Below are 20,078 nucleotides of genomic sequence, written 5' to 3' on the forward strand. Positions count from 1 at the left end.
CTAATAATAATAATAATAATAATAATAATAATGATAATAATAATAATAATAATAATAATAATAATGTGTTTTCTCTGTTTAGTAAACAGCTGCACATGAATAACAACCTGCATTCTGTATTTATATGTGAACTGTGGTCCTTGTGGGAATGCCTTTATATTATACTATTTATTTATTAGCCTATATATAGTCTGTATATAGACTATCCTGGTGGAAAAAATTCATTATTTAATATCCCAGAACATGATTGTGTCTGCTGAACAGGGGCCAATGTTTAACTAGGTTAGATGATAAAGGGAAAATGTAAATTATGTCACTCAGAACAAACCTACACTCAGCAATTATCAGCCTCACATGGGACTGATGAAAATGACCAAAAAAAAGCTTCTAGAACGATTTTTCTTTTTATTTACTATAAATGTAGAAAGATGTTTGTGGTCTTTTTGTTGTTCAGACCCACAATAACACCGATAAGATAATAAGATAAATAAAATATAAAACTTGTGAGTGACACACTATAAAATATCTACAACAAATATTAACGGTAGAATCAAATTAAATCATATAGTTGTTACACTGAATCGAATCGGTCTGTAAAAACATCGTAAGCTGTGTATCAAGATGCATATCGAATTGTTTATCACAGAGAGATGTGCCCTAAAAACCCTAAAAAACACCCAAATCAATTTTTATTATTAATTGTTATACAACTATTTTTATTATTATTGTTTGTTTTGTTTAACAGGGGCAGCATATAGTCATGTTACGTTTCAAATTCAGTAACTGCGCAGTGAAGGGTATAGAGGCCATTTGAATGAGGACTCCATGCAGGCAGTATATTCTGCCTTTTTCAAAGCCTACTGCCATGATGGCCTGAGGCTCTAAGCTTTGCTATTTAAGTCCAGAGTATTGTGATAGTGAAAGCATGCAGTCATGTTTTTCTGCTGCCTACACTCTTATATGCACCTGCTTCGAATTCATGTGGTGCATGCATACAGTGACGTACTCATTTAGTCATATTACACAAAGAAAAAATGCTTACCTTAGATAATTAGGAAGATATTAGGAGGATCAGGAATGACTGCATGTTACTGCATAACATTTGGTGCAGCAGCTACATAATCGATGGGGTAATGAATTAACTTGACTGCTCCATTATTATTTCAATAATTATCCATCCATTCAGAGTGAATATTATTTCACTCAGTTGTATTTAGTAATAATTCTATACACAACTGGCTCTGGTGTTGGTGATACCAACATACAACATACATGACTAAAAAACAGTAGTATGAACTTTGTGTGCAAAGAAGTATTTACACAGCCACTGTAGATAAGCTACTATGGGATAAATACAATATCTTTCCATTTTGTTGTTGGTACACATTCTGGATCTACTGGACAGTCTTAATACTAGGACTGCTCTGGCCTGTGCCAATCTACAATGTTTGGGGTCGCTGTGGCTCAGTTGGTAGAGCGTTCATCCAGTAACCAGAGGGTTGGTGGTTCGATCCCTGACCATGGCAGCCTACATGTCGAAGTATCCTTGAGCAAGATACTGAACTCCAAATTGCTCCCGATGCTGCTTTCTTCGGTGTGTGAATGAATTCCCAATGGTGTCAGGTGGCACTGTTTGCCACCAGTATGAATGTGTGTGTGTGAATGGGTGAATGAACGTAATGTGTAGTGTAAAGTGCTTTGAGTGGTTGCAAAGCGACTAGAAAAGCGCTATATAAGTGCAGGTCCATTTACCATTTCCCATATAAGACATTTTCAGAAGCTTTGTAATCCAGCCTTGCATCCTATCCTTACTCATCCATCCATTATCCTTAACTGCTTATCTGAACTTGGGTCGTGGGGGCTGGAGCCGATCTTAACTGACATTGGGACAATTTAGAGTCATTGGGACAATTTAGAGTCATTGGGACAATTAAGAGTCACCAATTAAACCTAAGCTGCATGTTTTTGGACTATGGGAGGAAGCTGGAGGACCCAGTGAGAACCCACGCTGACACATGGAGAACATTTAGAAGACCCGCAACTGGCAACCCTCTTGCTGTGAGGCAAGTGTGCTAACCACTACACCACTGTGTAGCCCTATCCTTATTAATATTAATCTATTTTTAGGGCAGATCAAATTGCTGTCTATATGACATCAGAGTTATTGGTACTTGGAAATCTTGTGATTTATTCATACCTTCAAGGCTTCAGAAAACATCCCAAAACCCACTTTTAGGAAAAGTCATAGGAAGAAAAGCGTGTATGTTTTAATAAAACAGAGTTATTTGCATTATAAAAACCCAATCGGTCTGTAAGACTGTCCTGGTGGTTCTAGTGTTAAGGGATTGTTGCAGTCGGATAAGAAGGAAAAGCAACAACCCAGCTGAGAAATAACAAATGCATGGACTCTTTTTCTCTGCAGCTTTTTAAGACAGGTAATGTCTGATTTTAGCAATGTCACATGTAAAAAAAGAGAAAAAAGGCAGTCCTTGAAGTTTATTATGTTTTAGAAAACAATCAAAGATTCCTTTCTGTGGTAAGAATATGTTGCACCTATATAAAAAAGAGTTCCATCCTTTTCGCATCGTTGCTGGTTATTACCAACAATTTTGACATTACTTTGATGACATTCATAGTTTTCATCTAACCTCATGGCCCTATGGGAATACTCATCTGGAGAGCATAACAAAGCTGCCTACCACTTCCTGCCAACCACAGCTCAGCTTTTATCACACTGTTTGTCAAAATGCAAGGTAGTTGTGGTTAAATTGTATGCACACACCAAAGAGGAGAACAGCATGGGCTGTGCTGCCACACAACGAAAACCCAGACATGAGGACATTATTAATTCATGCAATTGAATGTGCTGCTGTCCTTGGTGAAAAAGGCTATGGTCGCTATGGTTCCATGGTTACTTGTTGTAACTCACTTTTTTGGTTATCTTAATTAAAAACACAGATAATTATATATTTTAAATTGATAAAAGTAAAACTGAAGGTTTTTACAAGAGCCTACAACTTCTGTTCCTGTTTTTAACAGCTGGCATCACTACAAGCAACCACAGGCATTTAGCTGAGAGTCATCAGTTAACACAGTCACTCTTTATAATGAAAGAGACCTGGCCGTTTTTATTAAATGACATACCGGGGGGGATCCTACAGTTATGGAAAAAAATGATTAGAAGATGATTAGTTTTCTCCTTGCTTTCTTGTTCATTTTAATGGGCAGAACCATGTTTCAAACATAGCTGGTAACACTGGGAACGACATAGCGCTACAGCACAAGCCTGTGAAATTTTCAATTTTTACAGCCCATGACAGATTTGATCACCTCTCGAAAGAGGAAAAACGAAGATACATAAACAAAAGTCTTTGGATGGCGTGACACATGCTGGTATCTAGAGATTTAACGTGGTTTTCTTGATAATGATTTTGGTCATTATCAAGAAAACCACTAGAAAATGACTAGATATTTGCTCTTAAATTAAACTCTTATGAGCTATTTATATGTGACATTAATCGAGCTATGCTTAAAAATCGATTTTGGTGTCTTATCGGACTTCTGTCCGTTGTCTTGTCATACATGCCGGCGAAAATCCCATTCCAATCCCATTATCTGGGTGTCCCAATCACAGTTGGAGAACTCCAACATCAGTCAGACTAACACGTTTACATGTACTTCAGTTGTCCAGTTATAGTCAGGCAATAATTAAGTTAAGGCAATAATTAGTTTTTTTCATGTGTCACGTAAACGTACTGACTGAAACCTATGAATTGTGTCCCCTGTGACAGACAGACTTAGCCCCACTAAGAGTTTGGTTTTAGGAGTGCAAGTAGGCTATAAAATCCATCCATCCATCCATCCATCCATCCATCCATATGATCTCTCTAGCATGTTTTGGGTCTACCTCTGGGCCTCTTTCAAGTATCACAACCTTAACTGGCCCTTTCGACGTGAAGGAACAGCGGGTCTACTGGATGAAACTCATTCCGGCTGCTTGTATCCGCAGTCTTTTTTAGAGTTACTACCCAAAGCTCATGACATTAGGTGAGAAACACATAGGGACTGGTAAACAGGAGCTTCGCTTCCAACTCAGCTCCTTCATCACCACAATCATCCAGTGCAACACTCACCTACAGAAGAAATTCCTCATCAGTGGAATTGCGTATTTAGTGACATTCATCTGGTTGTGAAGAAGCGAGACAGCATGGGCCTGAGTATCCTTAGTTCTCAAAGGAGTTGGGATGATAATGCCAGAAAACAACTTCCAGTTCAGCTTCCCCTGATGAAAGGATGGGCCAACTTTTTAGCTTTTTGTTAATTGCATCTTTTTCTCTGTCCTTAGTATTCAGAGGTTCAATTTCCTTCCTTTAACTCCAGTAATGCTGTTGTTAATGGTAGTAACAATTAAAGAATAAAAAAACTATATTGGAATTGAAGATTGACCAACTCTAGCACAGTCACCACCCTTACAGCTGAAAGTATTTCCCAATTTGACATCAAAAGGTCTTTAATAATGCTGCAGCTGGAATTGGCCAAGCACAAGTGCACCTAGGAGCAACATGTAACTCCTGAAATAGATGTGTATCGTTTCTATACCTAATACATACTTCTTAAGTATGTAGAAGATTTCAAAGTTAGTAAGGTTTAGCAATAGTGAATTTTGCATCCAATAAAGGTGAGCATAACTGTAACAAGACAAGTTCGCATTATAAAAAGAGGTAGTTGAATTCCTGTGCAACATAATTTCTAGTTCCCAGTATAACTGGAGGTAGGTAGACAAGTCAAGTCAAGTCCATTTTATTTATATAGCCCAAAATCACAAATCACAGATTTGCCTCAAAGGGCTTTACAGACTGTACATGGTACGACACCCTCTGTCCTTAGAGCCTCACAGCGGCCAGGGAAAAACTCCTCAAAAAACCCTTTTAGCAGGGGAAAAAGAAGAAGAACCCTCAGGGAGAGAGACAGAGGAGGGATCCATCTCCCAGGATGGACAGACGCGCAATAGATATAGTTTGTGTACATTATAGTGCAGTTATTGTAAGGTTTGGTGTGTGTGGTCGACTGGGAGCAGTGCTGGTTGTAAAGTCTGGCTGCTGCAGGAAGGAAGGACCCACAATATCGCTCCTTCACACTCCAGTGTTGTTAAAATGTCCTGCAGGGGGTCGGAGTCATTCTCCAACATGGAAGACAGCTTAGCCACCATCCTCCTCTCCCACTGCCTCTACTGAGTCTAACTGGCCTTCTTGATAAACTTATCAAGTGTCTTTTTGGCAGAAGTCGAAATGTTGCTACCCCAGCAGACCATTCCATTAAGATGGCTGATGCCACCACAATGTCATAGAACGTCTTCAGGAGTGCTCCCTGCACCCCAAAAGACCTCAGTCTCCTGAGCAGATAGCGTCTGGCCTTTCTTATAAAGTGCAGTTGTGTCATGTGTCCAGTCCAGTTTATTGTTTATTATTAGTCTAACACCAGACTAATCACAAATGAGATAAGTCTGGAAACCAGCCATTCATTTTTCCGTATAGGAGGCGTGGTTTACGATCCTCCAGAGCCATTTATTGGGCGCTACTATTGTCTATCAAAAGCGTCGTACTATGTACATAGCTCTTGGCCAATCGTGTCAGTTATTACCAGATGACGTATGTAGAGCGACAGAAATGAATGTTTATGTAATGTGAGGGTTCGATGTGTGGTGGTTGGATCACACTTTATAAGGAGAGACAGCAAGATGGAGACAGATAACTTTCTTAAACAGCCTTTTTACTCAGTCACCAAACTTCATAACAACTTCACTTCCTGGTTTCTCACATCCCACCAGACTGAATTAACCAATCAGAAGCCAGTCCTAAACTGTCTTAAAGACGCAGCTGCAAACATTCAACATGTAAATATGTAAATAATAAATATGCAACATAAATACACAAAGAGCCAACTGATGAAAATTATAACATTGTAAAAGCATATTTTAGTAAATTAACTCAAATATAAATTATATTAACTTCTGAACCTTCTTAACCTTACATTTACATAGCCAGGCTAGCCCTCTAGCATCTCTACTTTGAGACTAAAATGCTCATTTGTGCTTCTGCAACGTTTTTCTGCAGCATGTTCTGGCTCTGGCTGCTCATAGTCTACCAGCAGTGTTGGTGTGTGTGTGTGTGTGTGTTTCTGTGAGAGAGTTTTGCTTGCTGCTTTGCTTCTCCAGTTCTCGCATTCTGCAAGATTCTTTACTTTTGAGCAGTGGGGCTCTGAGCTGACAGTGTACTTGAGGTACCAGTGAGGTGGGTTGCAGTGCTGTTGCTTGCCTGTCTGCTGGTAATTCCCTGTGTTTGACAAATAGAGTCAATACAAACTGTAGCCCCTTTCAAAGTGCCGTTTCATGCCAGGACATTTATGGCTCTGTAACATCGTCCGACAGTCATCGAATCATGTTCAGCAGCACAACAACTGTGCCCGCTGTCGCAAACTGTGCACAGTGTCCGCTACTTGTTATAAACAAACCGGCATGGCTAACTGTTCACGGAGGGTCCACCACTGATTGTGTCACAGTCAGCCCCTCCTCTGCCTGCTCCAGCTTCCCACCTGGTGGTGGCCCCGCCCCCCTAATCACACACCTGTGTCTCATCACCTCATTGACACTTTATTTAAACCCTTTGTGTCCCTTTCCCCAGTGCCAGATTGTTAGTGTACCATGTGTCCTACTCTCCAGCGTTTTCCTAGTGTGCTTTTTGGTTTTGACCCTTGCCTGTTTTTGGACTTTGCCTTTGCCTTATCCCTTTGGATTTTTTGCCTGCCTTGCCTTACTGAACTCCCGTATTCCGAAGCATTGCTTGTGATTAAAGACTGGCTACCTCCTGTTTCTGCCTCCCGAGTGCTGCATTTGAGTCCTGTATCCGTGCTGTGTAACAGTACAATCTGGGTCTGTGCACGCTGCTGTCCGGGCCCAGGAGAACCGGATTCACCAACAGGAAGGTGGTGTGGTGGTCAATGAAGACCGCCAACAGAGATTCCATGCCTCGGTCGGGGAGGAGGTAGGCCACCTGAGGACCCAGATTCAGCAGTTGGTGACTCGGCTGGAGATTCTCTCCGTACTTTCACCTCCGGCAACAACTCCTGCTGCTTCTCCTCCCACTCCACCTTCTCCTGTGGTCTCTGTAGCTCCAGCTGATAGATTCTCCGGTAAGGTGGGCAAGTGTCGACCATCCTGGTCCAGTGTGGGCTTCACTTCGACGACTCCACGCTGGGAGTTTTCTCTCCGAGCGAGCAAAGGTGGCATTCGTCATCACTCATCTGTCTGGAAGAGCAGAGGCCTGGGCCACAGCTGAATGGACATGGGCTCTCCCATCTGCTACTCCCTGGATGGCTTTGTGAACTCCCTGAACAAGGTTTTTGACTCTACCGCTCCTAGTCGTGAGGCAGCCCAGGCTCTGATGTCACTACGGCAGGGCAGACATTGCGTGGCAGATTATGCCATTGAGTTCTGCACATTAGCGGCCAACAGCGGGTGGAACTTGGCATCGCTGTTCGACGCTTTCCTTCATGGTCTCTCCGCCGCCATTAAGGACCTCTTCTTTTCCCTGGACCTCCCTACTGTCCTGGACTCTCTTATCACCCTCGCCATTCGCACGGGCATTAGACTGGTAGAGAGAGAGGAGGATAAGAGCCGGCCAGCAGCTGTCCCTCTCGGGCAGAGGGGACCGACAAAGCCGTTCATGGGTCACTCGCCCCAGCGCTGCAGTGCCACTGTCAGTCGCGGAGGAACCCATGCAGCTGGGCCGAGCCCGGCTCTCTCCAGAATAACGACAGCGACGCCTGCGGGAAGGCAGGTGCATCTACTGTGGAGAGTCAGGACATTTTCTCGCATCCTGCCCAGTAAAAGACAGGGCTCACCAGTGAGAAGAGCACTGGTGAGCCAAATTACTTCTCCAAATCTATCCCGAAACTTGTCACCACAGAGCAGAGGGTGGTTCACCCAACATTGGTGGATTCCTTGGCAGATGAGAATCTCATGGATCAGCAGCTGGCAGAGCCACTGGGACTGGAAATTATTCTCCTGTCTAAGCCTTTGGAAGCCACTGCCCTCGATGGTCACATGCTGTGCCGGGTGTCTCACCACACTCAACCTGTCCAGCTCAACATAAATGGTAATCATTGTGAACTCATCAGCTTTCACATCTTCCAATCAGCCCTGCACCCACTAATTTTAGGGTTACCCTGGCTGCATCGACCTCCTCCCGGGGATCTCTCCACCCAAGGGTCGGCTGTATTCTCTCTCTCCACCAGAAAAGGAAGCCATGCGGCAGTACATTGACTCCTCGTTGGCGGCTGGTATCATCCGCCCTTTTTCCTCCCCTGCTGGCACTGGGTTTTTTTTCATGGAGAAGAAGGATAAGTCCCTCCGACCCTGCATCAATTATCGAGGACTAAATGACATCACCGTCAAAAACAGGTACCCCCTCTCTTGGGGATGAGTGGAGGACAGCGTTTAACATCCCTTCTGGACACTATGAGTATCTCGTCATGCCGTTTGGACTACCTAATGCCCCAGCTGTCTTCCAGGCCTTGGTCAGTGATGTTTTGCAGGACATGTTGAATCAGTATGTCTTTGTGTACCGGGATGACATCCTGATTTTTTCCCCGGATGAGAGTACACACATCCAGCATGTGCGGTCAGTCCTGCAGCATCTCCTGGACCACAAGTTGTTTGTGAAGGCTGAAAAATGTGAGTTCCATGTGATTTCGGTCTCCTTCCTGGGTTTCATTGTTACCACTGACCACATCAAGATGGACCCAGAAAAGGTTAGTGCTGTAGCTGAGTGGCCTACCCCTACCAAATCGCAAGATGATGCAGCGTTTTCTGGGGTTTGCCAACTTTTACAGAAAGTTCATTAGAAACTTTAGCACTGTCGCAGCACCCTTGCATGCAGTTTCTGTGGACCCCCCAGGCCGAGGCAGCCTTTCAACAGCTAAAGGACAGATTTACTTCGGCTCCAGTTCTCACCCTTCGTGACCCTCATCTCCAGTGCATTGTGGAAGTGGACGCCTCGGATCTGGAGATTGGGGCAGTCCTCTCCCAGTGGTCACCTTCCGATAGTAAGCTCCATCCCTGTGCTTTTCTCTCCCAGAAACTTTCCCCAGCGGAGAAGAATTATGATGTGGGAGATCGGGAGCTATTGGCCGTGAAGGTGGCTTAGGAGTGGCGGCACTGGTTGGAGGGAGCTGAGCAGCCGTTTCTGGTGTGGACTGATCACAAGAACCTTGAGTACATCAGAAGAGCGAAACGCCTCAACTCCAGGCAAGCCAAGTGGGCGCTGTTCTTCAACAGATTCAACTTCACCCTATTGTACTGCCCTGGCTCCAAGAATACTAAGCCTGACGCCCTTTCCAGGATCTTTGATCCTGACCCCAGCCCCAAGACTCCCTCCACAATTCTCCCATCCTCCTGTGTGGTAGCTGTCACATGGGCTATTGAAAACCGAGTGAAGGAAGCCTCTGTCAACACCCCTGCTCCGGTAGGGTGTCCACAAAATCGCCTTTTTGTGCCTGTCTCCTTATGTCCACAGGTGATCCACTGGGCTCACACCTCACGGGTCGCCTGCTATCCGGGAACTGCTCGGACTCTTTTTATCATCAAGCAGTGCTTCTGGGGCAACCTCTCCCCCATCGGTGGTGGTGCCCCATCGTCTCTGGTCGGACATCTCGTTGGACTTTGTCACAGGTTTTCCTCCATTTCATGGTAACACCACCATTCTCACCATTGTGGATAGGTTCTCCAAAATGGCGCACTTTGTGCCTCTCCCTAAGTTATGTCATGGAGCAAACACCTCATTTGGGTTCAGTATGCACACAACACTCCCCAGTTACTCTTCTGGTCTGTCTCCGTTCCAGTGTACAAACGGGTACCAGCCTCCATTGTTCCCGGCGTCTGTGGTAGGGGTGGGGGTACCTTCGGCCCAGGCACTCATTCAGTGCTGCAGGAAGATCTGGAGTGGGGCCCACCACATACTGCTCCGTAGCGCTGCTCGGAGCAAGAAAGCAGGTGATCAATGCCGGACGCCAGCTCCTTCGTATCAACCAGGAGATCGGGTTTGGCTGTCGACTCGGGACCTGCCCCTGAGAGTGGAGAGCCATAAGTTGGCTCCTCGGTTAGTGGGACCCTTCCCTGTCACCAAGATCATCAACCCTGCTGCAGTTCGCCTTCGGCTCCCCAGGTCCATGAGGGTCCATCCCACGTTTCACGTTAGCCGCCTGAAACCAGCTAAGCAGAGTCCTCTGGTCCCAGCCTCCAGACCCCCACCTCCCCCCCGGGTCATCGAAGGGGGCCTTGTGTACTCAGTTAAACGGTTGCTGGCATTTCGGAGAAGGGGCCGGGGATACCAGTACCTGGTGGAGTTGGAGGGCTATGGCCCTGAAGAGAGGTCATGGATTCTGGCCCCACCCCCCTAATCACACACCTGTGTCTCATCGCCTCATTGACACTCTATTTAAACCCTTTGTGTCCCTTTCCCCAGTGCCAGATTGTTAGTGTACCATGTGTCCTACTCTCCAGCATTTTCCTAGTGTGCTTTTTGGTTTTGGCCCTTGCCTGTTTTTGGACTCTGCCTTTGCCTTATCCCTTTGGATTGTTTGCCTGCCTTGCCTGACTGAATTCCCATGTACCGAAGCATTGCTTGTGATTAAAGATTGGTTACCTCTGGTCTCTGCCTCCCGAGTGCTGCATTTGTGTGCTGTGTCCGTGCTGTGTAACAGATTGTAAATAAACCGGCATGGCTAACTGTGCAGAGAGTGTCCGATACATGTTGTAAACAAACGGAGGTCGCTAACTGAACACATACTGCTGCAGCAAATACACACTGTACTGCTACAGAGCTAACTGTGCAGCCCATTGGCACTGTGCTACTTTGCAGCACTGCTGCTGCTCTGTTGCACGTCACTATCATCTCCTCCCACTATCCTCCCACCCATCTTTCTGGCAATATAGTAGGACATTTGCGGGACCGCACTATGAAAGGGACTTCTGATTGGTGTCGGTCGTACCATGACTCCAAACGTTAGTCATGAGTCCCATTACATTAATACAGGAATTAGAGTATATATTTGACATGGATGGAATAATATTCCCAGGGAGATTAAATTAGATAGAGTAGGAAGAAGGCCATTTAAGTAGAACAACTAAATATAGCTGTGGACAAAGGATGTGGATTTTGTTGCCTTGGCAAACTTAATCTCTTTCAGAGTCGAACAGATTTTCAACAGTAAAAACAGTATTACAGTAAATAAATACTGAATTTACTGAATTACTGATTAGTATTTATACTGAATAAATACTAATTTGCTAATGGGCTACACTATAATAGTGAACACAGTAAACTTCTTTTTTTTTTTTTTTTAAAGCTGTACCCAGCCCATGGGAGGAAGCTTGCCACCTGCAAGCATCACCCTCCTTTCCTCGACTTGATGCCAGGGTCTTTGTTGAACACCTTTATACACTCTGATGTGGGAGCGGAGATTGGCAGGTCTCATTGTAGGACTGCCTGCATTCATTTACAGACTCGCATCCTGATTAGGATTAGGGTGTCATTTGTATTTTCTGGTCCTGGCTCTGGTTGTGCTTATCATAATGATTCATGATAATACATTCAGGTTCACATTTTACTGTTTTTTATAGAATGTGTAATTTATGCAGTTTAATTGTGTTACTGTTATTGAATAGATGTTATTCAATAATAATCTATTCTTTTCTTTCTTTCTATTCTTTTCATTCTTTTTCATTCATTGTAGGCCCACTGAAACTAGATGAAATACCACAAGATCCAATTTACATCAAGCCAGTAAATACAATCAGCAAGCTGCCTGATCAGGCCAGTACTTGAAAAAAGTATAGGGAAGAAAGATACAGGACTGCTTTCTTACTTCATGAACGGCAGTTAGTATGAACAATTGTTTAGATACGTTCAAATGCAAAATAACATTAATTTCTTCTTGGAGCAAAATATACAACTGAGTTGAGAATGATGATGGGTTTTGTAAGAGTGAAGCTCAATCATGTTGTGCGAGAGAAACGACAAACTGATGACAAACAAACAGCTGTGTTGGTAGAGGAGAAAACCTGCTGTCCATGGTGCATAGTCGTCTAATGCTCGCAACCAAACCTATTGATTTTCTCATAATTCCTAAAAAAAAACAATTTTGTAATGATCTTTTGGAATCAATTCTAATTCTGTTATAGACTCAATACTGTACTCCTAATTCATTCACACTTACTCTAAAACTATTTCAATAGTTTCTTGCCTATAACTATAATAACTAACTATATAATGTGAATAATTATCAGCTGCATGAAAGCCTAAATGTTATTACAGTGGGCTAAAGCTTTAGCAGATAAGTTATGACAAGGACAACCTTACTTTCACACTGCTTAGAATTTAATCTAAATGGCTGCCCCTGGGTCTGTATTTAATCCTTATTCTTTGTCTATCTCTGTTGTGTTTTCTTGTTTTATTAAAATGTTTCTCTTTGTCTGTTTCTTCTAGTCTGTTCCCAGTTCTCTCGAGGTGTCTACGCCATTTTTGGCTTCTACGACAAGAAGTCTGTAAACACCATCACATCCTTCTGTGAGACGCTACACGTCTCCTTCATCACACCTTCTTTCCCAGCAGAAGGAATGAATCAGTTTGTTCTCCAGATGAGGCCGGACATCAAGGGGCCACTAGTTTCGTTAGTGGAGTACTACAAATGGGAAAAGTTTGCCTATCTATACGACAGTGATAGAGGTAAGGCAGTCTCATTGTTTATTCTAGTGCTGGTTCTTAATGTAGTGGCTTGGTACTCTCTCTCTTGCGTTGTGTAATTTTACGACGAGATGAAGACGACCATCTCAATTGGCATCCAGCTGTTTATTCTGGCCCAGGAATCAATTGTACAGTCAGTCAGTTTTGCTCTCTCTCACACACATACACATCAGGGAGCCACGAAGGTCAAACGGTTCTAATTACTTCCAACATGAACACAAAACAGTACAAAAATCATACCTGGCACAGGAATCAATTGTACAGTCAGTCAGTTTTGCTCTCTCACACACACATACACATCTGGAAAATATCAAATGAAAAGACAGCGCAGGTTAGCTAACTTGTAGCACTAGCCATTTTGTAAACAAACATAAAAGAAAAACACCGTCAACTTTCTACGAAAAAGGACGGGCTCAACCGTCAGGGAGCTGTATGTTCAAACAGACACAACTTAAACCACCCATCTGCAGTGAAATTAAGGTAATTAATATAAAAAATGACGGAGCTCTTAGCCCATGAACCTACCAGTGAGCCACGAAGGTCCGACTGCTGCTGCCCCCCAGGGTGCACGACTCTAAACCACAGGGGTGCTGCCTTCAGTTACTATGGTTGTTGAGAGGTGCGTTTTTATTTGGCAAGTGTAATCAAATTTCTTATGAACTCATTAACTCCGTTACATTAACTTCTAACACAATTGCAATGAAAGAATCCCTTGATTTAGTTTTTAAATTACCAAGGTAGATACTGTTATGTTTAAGGAGGCGCTGACAACGACTGTGTGCTAACTCCGTGCTTTATTATAATCAACATTAGGTGACACTCAGAACACACGTCACACGTTACGCTTGTGGCTGACGTCATGCCGTCATGACTCTAACCTGGCATACAGCCATACACTACATTTACCCCCCCTTTTAAATAACTCGAACCAGTACAGCAGAACGGTCTCTTAACAAATCAACCTGGCTGACAAAACCGGGAAGACTACCGGTTTGCCTGCATAGCCCTGTGGATTATTCTGCCACATGACAGGCTATGCACTAGCTAAACTTCAAAAGTCTGTAACGTAGTCTTTGAGGTAGGATGGCCTCTGGTGGGCCCGATCCGCGCTGCCCGAGCTGCAGTGGTTCAGCCGGTGCATCCGGCTCAGGTGGGTGTGCAGCCAGGGCCTCCGGCCATGCCTCAGGCTGTGCCTCCGTAATGTCCCAGTCAGCGTCTGCATGACGCTGCTCGATTGCAGCGGCCTGCTCAGAGTCAGATGGCGCCGCCACCTTCCTAAGGCGGTTAGCGTGCCAACGCGACCCGTCGGCCAGGCGGAAGGTAGCAGGCCCCAGTTGTGCTGTGATCTGCTGTGGTGCAGACCAGAATGAGAGCAGTTTGTGGGACCGACTGGGACGACGAATGCGCAGCCAGTCCGACACTGTGAGTGCAGGGAATCTCGCTCGATGTCCTCTGTCAAACCGCTGCTTCATACGCTGTTGCTGCTCTGCCACTCTGTTCCTCAAGGACGGTGCTGCTGCTGAAGGGTTCCCCTGTCATAGGGCGCAGACGATCCAGGGGAAGCTGCAGTTCACGACCCAACATCAAGAGAGCTGGAGAACTGCCCGTTGTTGTGTGTGGTGTTTCCCTGTAGTGGAGCAGAGTACTCTGCAGTGCCGATGGAAACGGGAGGCTGTCTGCCAGATGTGCTCTGAGCCCGTTCTTGAGCGTTTGGTTGAACCTTTCCACTCCGCCGTTAGCCTGCGGGTGGTAGAAGTGACGGCCATCGGTGTTGCCAGGGTGTGGACACAGTCAGTATGGTGGCCCCCATGTTGTCTGTGATAGAAAAGCCCAGGGCGCAGAACAAGTCGAACCCCAGAAGGTTGGCACCATGGCGGGACACCTGAAAGGTGAATGCTGGGAGAGCCCTGGAGCCGTAGCGGACAGAGAAAGTGGTGGTGCCTACCATGCCGATTCTAGTGTGTCCATAGCCATACAGCTCCTCTGCGTCCGCTCTGATCGCCTGTTGGGGGAAGAGCTGCCGGACTGTGGACTCGTTGAGCAGAGATCTGGAGGCAGCAGTGTCCAGTAACAGTGGCAGACAGGGGTGAGCGGGGCTGAGGGTTTGCGGAGGCAGGTGCGGAGCGGCATACTTTGGCAAAGTGGTTTAGCTTACCGCAGCGCTGGCACCTCTGCCCCATGGCTGGACACACTGGTGCGCGTGAGAAGTGAGAGGAAGAGCCACAATTTCCACACGGCCGGCGTCCTGTAGCCCCCCGGCATCCCGCAACGTTTACCTCGAGGTCGGAGGAGGGTTGAGCAGACGGGGCCACTGTCTGTGCCAAAGCCGTGGTGAGTGGGGGCGTCGGGCTTGGCGCCGCTAGCCGCAATGCTAATTGAGCAGCCGACTCAAGCTGGAAGGCTATTTCCACCGCCTTTGACAGTGACAGGTCATCCGGCGACGTAAACAGTTTCTCACGTAGCTTAGGGTCAACTGTGTGCTCTGCTAGCTGATCCCGAATCATCTCCTCTTCTAAGATGCCGAACTGACAGAGGCTGGCCAAACACCGGAGGTCGGTGACCGGTGAATCCGCCCGACCACGACGCTCTGTGTCAAGGCGAAATGTCGCTTGAGCAAGGTGACACAGTCCGTGTATTCCGGCGCGGGTCCGAGAGTCCGGAAGATGCGCTGTCCCTCGTTGCCCAGGCTGTGGATTAGCATTGCTCTTGTCCTAGCTTCGGGAGCGTCGGCGAGACCCATAGCCGCCACAAACGTCTCGAACGACTCATACCAGCAGGACCACGGGACCGGTGGCTCACCGGGCAGAGCGAGGAACGGAGGCAAAGGTGAAAGTGGAAGCTCCATCCTTGTCGCCAATGTTATGTTTAAGGAGGCGCTGACAACGACTGTGTGCTAACTCCGTGCTTTATTATAATCAACATTAGGTGACACTCAGAACACATGTCACACGTTACGCTTGCGGCTGACGTCATGCCGTCATGACTCTAACCTGGCGTACAGCCATACACTACAGATACTCCATGAACTAAATGATTTTAGCCTCTGGTAGACAAGCATCATAGCGATACTGTAAATAACCTTAAAAATCTGGACTACATTTGATAAAACTTTTCTAGTCATTGGCCCTCATTTATCAAAGGAGCGTAGAAACCAGCGCAGATCTTAGCGTACATTTCGTCTTACGACAGGGTTCACGAGGGATTTATCAAACGATCGTATCTCTCCAATCACAGCGCGACAATGATCGGCTGTTGATAAATGTGGCTTGAAACAAGTGTCATTTAAATACCACGCCCTAAAATATATATATAATATATAATATATACCTGATTCAGATGCCTCGCCCTGAAAGTTATTAGCAAAGTGCACCGTAACAAAGAACAACAAGCCAACAAGTTCACTGAATATTTTACATCTGGAGCACAGACTTAAAGTTTTCACATCTTTTTGGTTGAAGGAGGTAAACAATGTTTTAAAGTAAGTTTTAATCCAAAAGAAGAGGAATTTCTCAGAGTCAGAAAGTGAAACGCTGACGTCCAACAGCTGCAACACAACAAACTGGTTTTGTTTGGCAGCATAAAAAGTGAAAAGGAAGGAAATCAGTGGTGCTGTCAGCAGAGTAGCAGTGGAGCATTGAACTCCTGGTGAGGTTGGAATATTTCATTTATACATTGTGATATATAAAGCTTAATAATCTATATAATATCCAAATATTGTTATTATTATGATGGAGAGATATTATTCACTTCTTTACATTTAGTCAGAATTCTGTCCCAGACAGAGGAGCGTGTGGCGTGTGTATGTGTGTGTGTGTGTGTGTGTGTGTGTAAGAGATAGTGTGAACAAAGACAAGATTGACACTTGGGTTCCAACTGGCTGCATGGTAAAATTACAAAGAAGGATGGTTGAGAAAGGAAAAATAGGCATTTGCTCTGCCAGAACATATGGTGAGCATGGAACAAAGAAAACATGGAATGTGTTTCTATATTCAAAAGGGGATTCAAAGTATATTGTATGTGATTTGTGTTGGATAATGGTGGCGGGTTAGATAAGAGGTTATTTTGCATGCAAGATCCTGTATCTGTGTGAGGCATAAACTAATATTCAAGCCAACCCATTACTGTTACACAGAAAAGAGTTACCAAAATTCATGGAGGGAAGAGGACTTCCTTGTTAACTGGGAAATCACTCAGTGAAAAAAAAAAGAAAACTAGGCTCAAAAGTCAGTTGCAGTTCCTGATGCAGTCTTTTTGAATCCAGATGGAGACTGAAGTGTTCTCTTTGCAGAAGTAGCAACTTGGCACTAATTTGGTTCTTTTGCTCCAGTTGCTTCTGAAAGTTAAGCAAAGTTCTTAGCCTGGCCTTTTTCTAGGAGGCCACATGAAAAGAAGAGTTTTTGGAACTGTCTTCTGCAGATGCTATAGGAGGAAGAGTCCAAAAGAGAAAAGAGGAAGGGCGAGCCGAGCCAGTCTGGCTACAGACCCTGTCCTGTGGAAGGTGCAGGAGAGAAGAGAATACATATATATATGTATATATATGTATAACTTAGGGACATCCTGTAGTGTCAGAAGTTATACTGACAAAGAAGAGAGTTTCTTCACACAGAGTTTGGAAAATCTCAGTGTTTTAGCTAATATATTTCAAGGCAACTTGCCTTTGTTGGAGAACAAAGAGTCTTTTTACCTGCTATTTTCAGTGGGCTGAGGTTAAGGACAAGGGGTTAAAAATCCAATTCAAGGTGCAGTTAGGAGCTCTATGAGAATATTCTCACAATGTTTATGAATAAGTTCTATCAACGACCTCAAGTAACCCTGACTGCTGGAAATAGACACAATCGCCCAAGTTTAACTAAACTGTATCTGGCATGTACTGAAAAATGCCAACAGTACTGAAAGTGGTGTTTTTCTGTTTAGCTGCTATCATTTTCCTCATGTACACATCAGTAAAAATATCTTAAGTATTGTAGAACTAATAGGTTTGTGTTTGCAGGTCTTTCTACTCTCCAGGTAATACTAGACACTGCAGCAGAGAAAAAATGGGTTGTCACAGCGATAAATGTTGGAAACCTCAAAGATGAGAGGAAGGATGAAGCCTACCGCTCCCTGTTTCAGGTACTGCTATTCTATCTTTATACAGAGCATTGCACACTATTCCTATTCATGCCATGTATTGTGCAACTGGATAGACAAAGGGATAGGGGGCATCTTTCACCCACTACCGCAGATATTAACTTTTAGTTATGACAGTGAGCAGTTTAGTGTCCACAGCAGATAGAGTAGATCTCCTGTCTGTAATACCCAGGAAAATTCCTTAGAGAAATGAAGTGACTGGTGACAGTAGATCCTTCCAGACAGTCATTTCAAGCGCGATATTTACGCCTCTGTAAGCTTTTGCCTGCAATCTGAATGCACAAGAGGCGTGATGGGGGGCCAAATGATCCAGGCTCTGTACCGCCTTCGAAGGTACTAACAGAGGCGTTAAATTGGTGAGACTGTTCTAGGTGGGATCAATGTGAAGCAGCTGAGCCGGCAAGATGGAAAATATGTGTTTTTGATTGTGCAAAATATTATCTTATCCATGAAAGTTAGAGTGGAGCACACTGTTACACTGATCACTGGCTCTGAATTCAAAAACAACTTTTTTCATCATGTGAGGAGATGTAGTGGGAAACAATTTTTTATGCAGGAAACATGCAATAGCAGTCCTATTCAACCCCTGGTGTGATTTATTGATTTACCATAATTAGATTCTATGGTCAAAGTAAGCTTTTCTCACGTAGAAAACGCCGTGTTGGATATAAACAGTGATAACTTTTGAAGAGATATAGTGGGAAACTAATTTTTATGAAGGAAACATGCAATTGCACTCAAATTCAATCCCTGGTGTGAATTATTGATTTACCATCTTTAGTGTCTATGATTGGGCCAAAGTGTGCTTTTCTCGCGTAGAAAATGCTGTTTTGGACATAAGCAGTTATAACGTTTAAATGGATAGAGTTGTAAACTAATTTCTATGCAGGAAACATGAAATTTGACTCATATTCAATCCCTGGTGTGATTTATTGATTTTCCATTTTTCAATCATTTTTCATCATGTGAAATATTATAAACTTTCTTTTACACATAAAGTAATATTTTATGTATTTTAGGTTTTTAGAAATGTATATGGTACAATCTATGAGGAAAATAATGACAGTTATACAATTGTTGATTAACCATGAAAAAAATTGAAACCACCATTTTTTCATTACATAGAAAAGCGCAGAGATCAAGATGGCTAGTGTTAAGGAGCAGTTGTTTGATGGAAATGTACGATATGAAATTGTATATTGTAAAGTTTAGTCTTTATATATGTGTATTGTACACACACATTTTGGCATTTCCAGGTGACTTGTTGCTGAACACGCCAACATCTAGGGTATGTTAGAAAATAACTTAAACTAATAAATCAGATATACAAATTTTACAATTTTTGATATAATTACTACCAGATTACATTGCCTTTTCTAGGAAGCTGAAAAATACATTTACATTCATGTACCACTTCCTGTCTTTAAAGTGATTATGATACTATGGGATCTGTGTAATAAAGCATCACTAATATGTTCAGCAGTGTGCAGTGTTACAAGTTATTGGTTTCTGTGATTTTGTGAGGTCTACACTGGTTCATTTACCCAACAGTAAAAGTGACCAAAATAGCACACAAACTTCCACAGTTTGTCATTGACCTGGCCTTTGATGGCAGGCAGAAAGCAGTGTGCAGCTGGTGACTCACTTTCTACTGCAGCTATACTGCCACAGCTAGCCAAATACCAAACTGGAGCAGGTGAGGAGAATCCTCACTGCAGAAAAATGAACTTGGTGTTTTCAGAACTGCATTTCATGCTACAGCCCAGCAAAACATTCAGACTCACACTGTTGTTATATTTGTTTTTTAGGACCTGGAGATCCGTAAGGAGCGGCGCATAATCCTTGACTGTGAACAAGACAAAGTCAAAGACATCATGGAGCAGGTCCATTCCAGCCATTTCACTGCTACTACTGCTAATTAATAGGAGTGTGGCGAGATTAAACTCAACGATATTTCTCGTCACGTTAAAAATCAGTCTCGCGGGATTTGTGAGCTATCCAAACTTCTATTTGTGAACTGTGGAGGCAGTAAAAGAAAAAGGACAAGAGTAAGAACGAATCGGAGCTGCACAGTCCTCCTGCCAGTGTGCAAATTGCTAACAGGCTAACAGTTAGCTCTGTAGCAGTACAGTGTGTATGTGCTGCTGC

General features: G+C 44.0%; 1 protein-coding gene across 4 annotated transcripts in view; it reads left to right on the plus strand.

The window, feature by feature from the left end:
- Nucleotides 1-20,078, plus strand: part of LOC131973026 (glutamate receptor 2-like) — a 100,650-nt gene that overhangs the window by 12,390 nt on the left and 68,182 nt on the right. For all 4 annotated transcript variants that reach the window (XM_059334881.1, XM_059334886.1, XM_059334865.1 and 1 more), the window contains exons 3-5: nucleotides 12,543-12,782; nucleotides 17,791-17,912; nucleotides 19,739-19,813. In XM_059334881.1, the coding sequence (XP_059190864.1) occupies nucleotides 12,543-12,782; nucleotides 17,791-17,912; nucleotides 19,739-19,813 (437 nt within the window). The remainder of the gene's footprint in view (nucleotides 1-12,542; nucleotides 12,783-17,790; nucleotides 17,913-19,738; nucleotides 19,814-20,078) is intronic.

The sequence above is a fragment of the Centropristis striata genome, chromosome 1 (assembly GCF_030273125.1).
Source record: "Centropristis striata isolate RG_2023a ecotype Rhode Island chromosome 1, C.striata_1.0, whole genome shotgun sequence".
Lineage (NCBI taxonomy): Eukaryota > Metazoa > Chordata > Actinopteri > Perciformes > Serranidae > Centropristis > Centropristis striata.